Source organism: Poecilia reticulata, linkage group LG8, assembly GCF_000633615.1.
Source record: "Poecilia reticulata strain Guanapo linkage group LG8, Guppy_female_1.0+MT, whole genome shotgun sequence".
Lineage (NCBI taxonomy): Eukaryota > Metazoa > Chordata > Actinopteri > Cyprinodontiformes > Poeciliidae > Poecilia > Poecilia reticulata.
Genome location: NC_024338.1, coordinates 17974949 through 17986286, shown reverse-complemented (window position 1 = coordinate 17986286; position 11338 = coordinate 17974949). Strand labels below are relative to the sequence as shown.

The 11338-nt window shown below is 37.0% G+C and overlaps 1 protein-coding gene across 1 annotated transcript in view; it reads right to left on the bottom strand.

Moving 5' to 3' along the window:
• Window positions 1-5584: 5584 nt before the first annotated feature.
• Window positions 5585-11338, bottom strand: part of ppp1caa (protein phosphatase 1, catalytic subunit, alpha isozyme a) — a 19168-nt gene continuing 13414 nt past the window's right edge. The window contains exons 7-8 of the mRNA XM_008416384.2: window positions 9794-9928; window positions 5585-6400 (exon numbers count right to left, since the gene is read on the bottom strand). Coding sequence (XP_008414606.1) covers window positions 6278-6400; window positions 9794-9928 — 258 coding nt within the window. The 3' untranslated portion in view covers window positions 5585-6277. The remainder of the gene's footprint in view (window positions 6401-9793; window positions 9929-11338) is intronic.

Below are 11338 nucleotides of genomic sequence, written 5' to 3'. Positions count from 1 at the left end.
ATTCCCTATTGGCTGAGTCCAACTTCAGTTACGCAAGGAAAGCGTGCCAAACTCTCTGATTGGCCAGCTGGTTAGTGGGCGTTGCCGCCCCTGCTGGGCAGTGGCAAGAACGGTGAGAACCCCTTTAGTACAGTAGGCTGTAGTGATGGGATTTCAGCTTGTTTACTGAGATCCGAATTATTTGGCTTAATTCGTTAAAAAGAAGTGAATCGGTCGGTCCTAAACGTCTCTTCACTAGACGCGAGTTATTTTCTTTTTCTTTTACGGTAGTATTTATTTATTTAAATAATTTCTACCGCAGAAACCGGAACAAAGCTATATTTTATTAGAGAAGTAGTTTGCTAAACTGGTTATTTTTTAAGTTAATCTTAAAATATGTATAAGACACATAGTTAGTACTTTAGTCATTAAAATCCAGTTCCTTATAGTTTATGCTATCTCTTCACAGTGCCAACCTTGTGGAGAACATTGATTAAATTAATTAAATTACGCCTTAAGTATTTGTGGCTCACAAAGTTTTACAATTTATCATTTTTTCCCGACATTTCTGACACTTTTTCTCTTTCCCCATCTCACACTGAGAAGTCAGAATCCCTAAATATAATTTTAAAAACTTGGTTTTTAAACCATACCAGCTATAAAATATTAATTGATTAATGCTGAATTGGTTTGTTTTTACAACTTTTAAACGGAAGGAAAAAAATTATGGTCTAATAATTAGGCCATATTATGATATTCAGCTATTGAACGTGTATAGATCTAATCCTAAATAGTCTTAACCAGTAATGTTACTTCTTTCTTTATGTATTAAAATATTAACTTACTCATGACACAAAATTAAAACCAGTGTAAATCAGATTTGACTGTTCATTCAAAATGAGCCGGCAGATCCAGCTGCCTTGGCCATGACTGACACACCACTCCTGCTCAAAATAATCACAAACCGGGAAACGGATCACAGTCCGATCACATATTTAAAACCTGTACTGACAATAAGCTAATAAATAATTGTTAATTTCGCTGATTTAACCTTTATTAGAGTCGCAGTTTAACTTTAAAAAGCGCTTGCTGCTGTAATCTGGATAATTGCCAGGAATTCAGTCTGTGGACAAGTTTGAACTGGAAAACAATCCTAACGGCTGTGGGAATCTTAAAGTATCTCAAGTATTTGAGCCTCTATGAACAGAAAACTGCTGTGTCTGCAGGGAAGATCTGTCAGGAACGTTTTTATAAACATGATGATTGATGAGAATCAGCAGTTGTGAAGGAGATAGTTTGGTTTTGGCAGCTGAGCGTAGTTTCTGTTCAGAATAGTTTCGGTTTTCAAAGAAAAAGTGTCTCATGAAGCCAAGCAGCATTCCCAGGATAAATAAGTTTATGAACTCACATCCTGGAATATTTGTCTCTTTATAAACATGAACAGCTTTAACCTGACCAGACTTATTTCCATTCACTGTTGCATTAATTTTCAGCATCCTAGGTGCACAAAAGAGCGTTACAGGAGCTCCTTCCTCTCAGCATCTGTGTTAAATGTTTCCATACATGCCGGTATTTATTGTTTCGTATTGTGAATATTAAATACACCAAACCATTTTGAAAATTAATCTACCCTGTTATGCATTCTATTGGACTGGAGGACAGAGTATCAAAAATTATACTCAATTAAGAGAAATGCTACTTCAACATATTTTTACTCAAGTAAAAATAAAAAGTAGCCGTCCAGAAAATTACTCAAGTTAGAGTAAAAAAGTATTTGGTAAAAAGTCCACTGAGAGAGTAACTGATCAGATTATCAATCATTTAATATTTAAAAATTATATCATCAGATGGAGCAAAATATAAAGTTAAGTGGAAATTTTGGTATTTTAAGGACCAAAATGACAATAATTTATATAAGTAAAAAATTAACAAAATCAGGGAAAAGAAAAAAAAAGTTCCATATCAGTTTCTTTCAATAAAAAACTGATGAAACTTTAACAGAAGCTGCAGGTTTGTGTCTGTATCTGGTGAGTATTTTGGTTAAAATGTTTGTTTTTCATTCAGTGGGTAGAAAACCCAGAAATTTTACTCAAGTAAGAGCAGAAATACTTTATAATAAAGTTACTCAAGTAAAGAGTAAAAAGTAAAAATACAAAAGTTACTCGAGTAAATGTAATTGAGTAAAAGTAACTAGTTACCCAACTCTGTACATTGTGTTTGACAAGTTTTATATTCCTCTTAAGTTATTATTTTGTAATTATGATGTTTATTTGTATTCCTTATTTCCATTTTAGTCTTTAAAATACCATAATGTATATGTTACTTTAACCTTTTTGATGCTATTATTTTCAAATATTAAATCAGAAAATACTTTATTCACCCAAAGGGAAATTAAATGTTGCTGTAATTCATATTAATTCAAATTCTTCAGAGTTATTGTAGATAGTGAAGGCAGCAAAGATCTCCTGTAGCAGTCTGTACTACAGCAAATTTGAAGATGCCTCTGACTGAAGACATAAATCCAACACAAAACCAAGACTTAAAAAAAAAAATCCATTCAATTTGACTTGAGTTTGAGGGAAAATGCTTGCTATGATACCATAATGTCAATACTTTTGGATACTTATTCCAGATATAAGATGAAAAGAAAACTCCAAACACAAAATATACAAACTCTATATTTATTTCTACCTTGAAACAGAGATGAAAACAAAAAGATATACAAATAAAAATACCATTAATAGTAATTTTCTTATCTAATCTTAGTTATAGTAACTTTAATGTAATGGATCTAAAACTACCCAGCAACAGTGCATGGTGCAAAAACATCCCTGATTGATTAAAAAGATCCTACACCGATAAGCTTCAGTTACCTAAGCTTAAATGTTACAGAAAAGAAGATATTTGAGATTATTGGTGGTGAGAAGCAGAAACAGAAAGGAAAAGGTGAAAAATGTTCGAAGCTGCGGTTTGTACAGCCATGAAAACAACGATGAAAATGGACGTAAAGTTCTGCGGGTCTCATAAAAAACGTTAGTTTTTTTAAAATCTAACTTTCATTTACATAAAAGAACTTTACAGATCAGAATAAACAGCTTTCTGCACAACAAATCACTGAATTTTACCAATACTGTGGTCAGATTGTTTCAAAATTCACCAAATTGGACCCATTTTCCCTGCAGTTCCTCTTCAGGTTTGGATTCCCTGTTTGTTGTCTAAATTTCACTTCCTGAGTTGATCCTGGATGTGAATTGAACATGTGCACAAACTGAAGTCTGGTGACCAATCAGGCACAGAACAAGGGGTTGTAATATATCAAAACCATGCAGAATGTTAAGATTAACTAAAAATGCACAAAAGGAAATATTTAAAGTCCATTTTGTCCATCCTCCGTCCTTATTGCCCTGCTGTGACAGAGAGCTGCAGGTTTATATTTGAAAAGCAGGAGGACAGAAAGCGGTGAGGCTGGTGGAAGTGGGCTGTGAGATTACCCTGAAGCTCCACAGAGAGGAATATTTAACAGTTACAGCATCCTGCTTTCTCAGTTTTTATTTATATTTTAACCAGAAATACCCTGTATAATCAAATAAACGCAAAGTGTAAAAATAAACTGCTAAATATTAGGAATATCGTACGGAGTGCCGTTTGTAAAGTTACAGAGTGAAAAAATTAACAGCAATAATTTTATTTAGCCCGTCGGAGGAAAAATGTGGGTGTTCAAGTCATATTTTCACCATCTTATTCTAGATTTATAAGGAATAATTATGAATATTTAGTTTAAAACAACTATTTAGCTTGTAAATTAAATAATATAGGAAGCTAAATATTTAGTTCCCAACTAAATGTTTAAGATCAAGCTAAATATTTTGGTTTCAAACTAAATATTTAGTCCAAAATAAATACTTAGTTTGGTAACTAAATATTTAGTTTTAAAAAAAATTCCGAGCTAAATATTTAATTTTCAAACTAAATGCGTATTTTCCAAGCTAAATATTTACATTGAGAACTAAAAATTAGATTTAGAAGTTATATATTGGCAGATTAAATAAATTTGTAAATGTATAAATAACATGGTGAAAAAATATTAACTTAAAAAATGACCACCACATTTTTTCCTTTGTCAGGCTAACTAAACCAAATTACTGCTGTTAATTTTTTACTGTGTAACTTTAGAAACGCTACCCCATAATATCCAGGGCTCACAGTTGATTGGAATAATTTGATATTAAATTTTATTTTTTTTTATGGCTCTTTTCCCACAGTTAGGACACACGAAACTGGGAACGCACTTATAACGCATTCAGTCATTTTCTCTGTTTTTTAAAATTATCATTATTATTATTTTAAAACAAGCACAGACACGTTTTTAAAAGCTAAAAAATAAAGAAGCGCTTGCTTTGCTTGTAGCTTTAAGCTAGCCTAGCAATCCCGCTTCGTGTGGAATTTCTCCGGTCAAAGTTGAACTATGACGTCATTTCCCGCGCCGTTCCAGAACTGTAGTCTGACTGTAGTTTTAGCAACGGCAGCAGCGGAGGAAGTGAAAAAAACCGTTCAGCCACACTTCCAAATATTTAGCATTAAAAGCTATTTTATTCGGCTGGACACTTTTCATTTCGAAGTGGGGGATAGTTTACAGCGCACGTCATTTCCGGTAAGCTTCATTGCGTCGAACTCGCGCATTACATATGTTCCGGGCGAAAGTTGGCAACTGGGTAAAATTTAAAGACCCTCAATACGAAGCGAAGCGTAGTAGAAGAGGCAGCTTTTAACCCGGATAACTTTAAGTTAGAATAAGTCTATACATTTATTTTAAATATATAATATTTCACTCACGCTGAAAGGTTTGAAGGACTCATGAACGCCTCACGTTCCCAGTTTAATGTGGAGTTGTGCTTGTTTGTGCGAGATGTTCTGATTACACTTTGGATCTGATGACAACATAAATAAAACAAACCAAAGCAAAAATTAAACCAAAATCTATGAAAATTAGATTAACTAGGGCTGGGCGATAAATTGGTCTTATTGCGTTTTAAGGGTTTAATTTGTGGAAAATCAGTTTTTTTTCACCAATTCGCTCCATTAGCGGCCATCTTGTTACGCGTATTTTAAAGCAATTTATTTGGACTTTGAATTCAAGTCAGCTTTACAAATGGAGCATTAGAGCTAGGCAGTAATTTTTGAAACGTTCATGCAAACTATTTTGAAGAAAACTAAAAAGTTTAAAAAATAAATAAATTTATGTTTTTTTATCGGTCAAATTCCATCTTTTTTCTGCTAATAATATGCCTATTAAACATTCTCGTAGGTTGGCCCTGATTTTCTGACAGTTCACAAAAGGTATGATTGAAACAAAAGCCACTTTTTGAAAATATTTTATTTATAATTTATTATTTTTTAGGAAGGGAAGTGAGAAAAGAAACTGATTAAAATCTAAAATTAATTTTAAATTTATTTTGAAGCCGTATCGCCCAGCTCTAGTCAAAACCTGTTCAGAATCCAGAGCAAAAAATAATCATAATTATCAGTTACTTTATGTCTTAAGATATTTAGTTTAAAAGTCACGACAAATGAAAAGCAGCCACTGACAAATAAGTGATGAGCATGATGATGTACTTCAAATTAAAGGTTACTTTTATTCATCTTTAGCTTTGAGTGAACTAAAAACAAGAAGAGAGAGAGAGAAAAAATAAAAATAAAAACCATTCTGGTGTCAGTTATCTACAAAAACAAGCGTCTATCACATCCATGATCGTGATCTCACATGATTGGTTCTGAAAATGGAAGAAGAAAAATAAATCTAGTGAATTCACCTTATATCCACCTGTGATATCCACCCCTTTCCCTCCCAGCCAATGTACAAAAGCTCATGTTTAGCATTAAACAGTGCCAGACCTCAACTTAAACAGCCAAAGCTCTCTTCTTCATGGCCCCCATCCACTCTGCCCTGCAGCCAGGTATGATTTACATGATAAACAAGCAAAAAAACAACAACTCTTCTTTACATAAAAAACAGGAAAACAGGAACATGAAAGGGGGGGAAAGTACATGGTGAATACAGCAACTTTCTCTGGATCATTCGCTCACATATCCACACAAATACAACACAAAAAGCAAAATAAACGTTCAAAAAGTGTTTCATTCAGAGAGAAAAACCCGACTGAACCCTGGATGTCTTTGTTGCTGTTCAGTGCCGATGAAGGGGACAAGTTTGGGAGGTAGAGAGGAAGGAAGAAATGATAAAAAAAGATGTTGGAACGACGAAGGGTGATGAATCGTAGGAAGAGGAAGTCAGCGCGTGTTATTTCTTGGCCTTGCCGGCCTTGGCTGCGTTCCGTGGAGGAGTGACAGGTCTTCCCAGTCCCACACCTCCTCCGCTGCCGCTGCCGTAAGGATACAATTTCTTATCTGCTGGCTTCAAAATCTACAAAACAGAAAAAAAATAAATCTGTAATTAAACCGGCAGAGACAGCACAGTGAAGGACTTCTAAATGTTTTCTTAATCATTTTCCAGATCCACATTTACAGAGTTCGTTTAAAAAACTTCAACACTCCCTTAAGTGTTCAGTTATTTATATTAAATCTGTCAGATTATAACAAACTCCTACAAAAAAATTTGACACATCCACTTCAAACTTCTTTCATTAGTGAGCTTCTGCTGATACAAACTTTGCCTTTTCTACGTAAAACACACAAAACATGCACATGTTTACAAGATATGGAGAGGAAAGCCATTTAATAAATTAGAGAATTATTGAAAACAGATTAATAACACAAAGATGGATGTCTTAAAGCCTTTATTTTGCTATGTACAATGATTTTCCACTTACAGCTAATAACATGACATTTAAAATGAGAATATTACATTTCCACTTGTTATGTCTCGCTTTCGCACTGCTCTATCAAACCAAATTCTTCAAGCAATCTATTCCCCTTCTCGCCTGTGGGGGCGCTGCACCAAGAATCACAGAAGGAAATGACGCAAAAACCTCTGAATAAGACGCTGAGCGCAACTTCCTTCCGCATGAAACGTAAACAAAAAAATGGTGTAGCGTCAGATTTAAGCGGTTGAAGAATTTCTGTTTTTGGTAAAATACCACGAGACATTTCTCCTGCTAGGGCTAGACATTTATTTTGGTTTTATTTACCCAGAATGCCCTGCGCTGTAGTCCACTTCCTGCATAATTAAACTCTGATGCAGATTAAAAAAGCCCACCTACAAACCTCAGTCTCGGTTCGGTTCAAATGAACTCTGGTGCGGTTTGAATGCCAACCAGGACCAGAGTCCGCTCCAAAAGCAGGAAGTGGACTATAGCGCAAGGCATTCTGGGTAATTACAACCAAAACAAACATGAGAGTCCGCTAGTGGGAGAAACAGCTGGTGATTTTCCACCAAAAACAAAAGATAAATTCTACAACTAAAATCTGATGTTACTCCATTTTTGTTTACATTTCATAAAGAAGGAAGTTGAACTCAGTGTCTTCTTCAGAGGTTTCTGTGTCTTTTCTTTCAGTGGTTCTTAGCAATAGCGCCCCCACAGGAGAGGAGGGGAACAGATTTCTCAAAGGCACGCACATTGTGAAAGCTAACTGCAGCAGCTGAAAATGTAGCAAATGTTGCAACTTTGGTCCCCAATCAAACCGATTCTACTGGACCATCAGGTGTGAAAACTCTAAACCAGGGGTCCCCAAACTACGGCCCGCGGGCCGGATCCGGCCCGCCTCCACATTTGGTCCGGCCCCCTGAACAATACCTGAGAATATTCAGATTTTTGTTTTTCATTTACCGTATTTTCCAGACTATAAGCCGTTTATATGTGGATTTTTCTTCAACCACCAGGGGGCTCTTTAGCAGGAAGTGAATCATTGGAACACTCCCTTACTCCCTTACTTGCGCACCAACATTGAGCCCACAAGCAGCAAAATGAGTAAGAAACAGATCAGATGTCTTTGGAAAGTTTCTTTGCRAAGGGGAAAAGGCCCAGAGAAGAGACAGGAGAATGGATTTATCCCGGACCGGTAGGTGAGTCCCACGTTACAAGCCGCTCTGCGTAACATGCGGCGACCGRCTGCTAATGAGGCARTGAAGCTTCAAGCTGCTTCGTCACGTAGAGACCAAGCAGGCTGTGGATATAAGCAACACTTCGGGTGTCATCGTCTCTCATCACTCCCAGATGGGACCGTCTCGTTGCAGAGGAACAAGCTCAGGGCTCCGTTAGTCAGTATTGTGAGTTAAAATTTTCACGAAAGTAAAATGTTCGTTTTTGTGGCGCTTCGTTATTTTGAAGGGATATATAAACGTTACCATAGCGACCAGAGTCAGAGTGTTTGGGCTGCGGTGGAGAGGAGAGGAGTAGAGCTTTTGAGTCTCAAGTCTGGTTTAGACGGAAAGATTCAAGAATGTCAGCCGATTCTCCAAACCTCTGTGACCACAGAGCTGATAAAGTACAACAGCTTCGATCGGTTCGTGTGTCCAAGGCAGGAGCAACACGAACCGATTCCAGTCACGAACATCCCGATTCCAGAGGATAATCCAGTATACACCTAACATAGCGGGAATTTAGAATAACCAAACACGGATGACGATGTAGAAGTGTAGTGTGGAGTCATTTTAAGAGATAAAAGATGTAACAACAAGAAAAGGCGGTGGATAAAAGACGACGGGAGCAGCCATTCGACTTGCTGCACTATGATTTGGAGGTGAATATGTTTTTTCATATTTAACATTTTTAACTGAATAAACATAATAATGACCTTTAGATTTAATAATAAACATTTCCACATATCATCTCCGATATCCACCAGACTCTCAGTTGCGCGATGTGTCAGCTGTTTGGGATTCCCTTCTGTTCTGACGTCACTGCGCTTTTTGATTGACTACCGTCACATTCAGCTGGTTGTATTCTCGTTCCAAGTCAGGGAAAAACCCCACAGGCTGCGATAAAAGGACCAAGACAACCCAAATAGGGCATATTATTCAGTATTTAGTGGGAACACCAACATGCAGAAGCCTCATCTGACTATTCATCTCCCCTTCCCCTTTCCCCCCGGGCCGCAACAAAATTTCCAAGTCTTGACCAGTCCGCGGTAATAAAAAGGTGGACCACTGATTTAGCACATGCTAATAGCAACACGAAGGATCAGCACTTTTACTGTTACAGTTACCGTTTGGAAATTTCCGTAATCAGTTCAGTTAAATCTAATCTTGGCAACTTTTTTCTTTTTCAAGCCTAATAAATGTGATATTCAATTGACCTGTTATGACTCAAATTTTGGGTGTCCGCCCCCCGCTGCTGCAGTTGCATCATTGTGGAAAACCGGCAGAGATATCTGAGGCTTAGATATATGTTTACTGATTAAAAAACAAAAAAGCAACTTTGGGGTTGTGGCTTATGGTCCAGTGCGGCTCATAGTTCGGAAAATACGGACTATAATCCTTGGATTTATTCTGTGAAGAACCCAAAGAGGGTTATTTGATTGTGCTTTCTGGAAAACAATATATATTTACATTTAGGCACTCCTGCAATTGTCACACTTTTTCTGTTACAAACTGACTCCGGCCCACCACCAGAGAAGGAAAACGTTATGTGGCCCTCACAGGAAAAAGTTTGGGGACCACTGCTCTAAACATTCAGCATTGTATTGATCAACATTTCTCCTGGCTTTCTAAAGGTCTGAATAGATAAACTCAAACATGATGAAAGACCTTCAGAGAACAAGCGGAATAAGTGATGCAGAACACGTTAAGCTAAAGTAAATCCGTCTGCTTGGGAGAAAATGTTAAAGATATGATCACGAATTAGACTTCCTGCTTTACCTGGAAGGAGCACATGAGCGTCTCATCCACACTCATCATGGCACCAGCGTTGTCAAACTCTCCACAGTAGTTGGGAGCTGAGAAAAGAGTGACGAGTTGTCTCTTTGCGAAAAACTCATAACCGTCTTCAACCACCTGAGACGAGAGAAAACCAGAGTTAAAACGAGGCGAACATAAAAAGTCAGAAGTTGCATCAGGAAGACGGGAAGTTTTAGAAAATTACTGCTGATCATAAACTAGTAAGAACCTTTTAATCCTGTTAGCGCTTCCATGAGTAGAAACATGCAGGAACACGAGAGGCTTCAGTGTCACCACGTCTACAACCACATCTTAATTACGCCTCCCTTACACCATCAAATTCAAATATTACACACAAGCCTTCACCATCCATCACTCCGAGGAGGAAAGCCTTGGGAACACCACGTTCCTGATCAGGGCTCCTTTATTTAAAACTTAATATTTCTGGATTTTAGAGAGTTTTTTAGATATTTCTACATTATTTGGGTTTGGGTATGTAACATATGAAAACTAGAGATTGTAAGAAAGTTGCAGGAACAAATATCCAGCTCATGAAACCAATAATAGACAATTTGATCAACAACTCTGATCTGATACACATAAAATTTTACAAAGCATTTTTGGTCTTGTTTCTAATGCAAATTTAAATAAGATCAAATTAACTTACAAGTAACTTTTCAGCAAGAAATAGGAGCTTGTTTTAAGTAAATAATTTCTTAATATTGATGGAAAAACCTTTAGTTCCACTGAGATAATTTTACTTATAACAAGATGTTTTTCCCACGTTTGGAAAAGGTAAAAGGTAAGAATCTACATTCTCTATGAAATACACAAACTAATTACAAACATCGGAAGCTAAGCACCTTAAAGGTAACATACGATACTTTGTTGAACAAGTTTAAGGCTTTTTGTCATTTTAAATCCAAATAAGCTGCTGCTTGCCACGCCCCCAACTCAGTGTTTACACTGGCATGTGGAAATGGCTGCAAACAGCAGCGATTATAAAACGGTACATCTTCAATAAGACGTACCGCAGGAGACTCCGGCAGGTACAATAATGCAACAAGTGGTGTCTGGATGGTAAGCCAGCAATAAAACACCCGTCTTTTCCAGCCAGTACTTAAAATCTCCAGTTTTCATGATGCTTTCTCTGATTCTGGTAGAAAATATTTAAGGATGTCAATGAAGGCCACAGAACAACAACAACAACAACAACAAACTGCAATCAGCTTTACAAAAATGCAAAACTGACCCAAAATTTAGATTGGGATATATTCCAGAAATCCTGGTGCATTTGATCTATTCTGTGTTTAAACAGACTAACATAGCGGTTCTCAACGTGAGCGGTACCGCCCCCCAGGGGGCGTTCAGAGGACTGCAGGGGGCGCTGGCGGACATTTTTACAAAAGGGGGGCGCTGGGACGTCTTTGGGGGGTGTTTGGTCGAAGGTAAACTTTACACCTTAAATCCACAACAATACCAGTTTAGACTTTGAGCAACTTGGTAAAACTGTATTGTGTAACATTA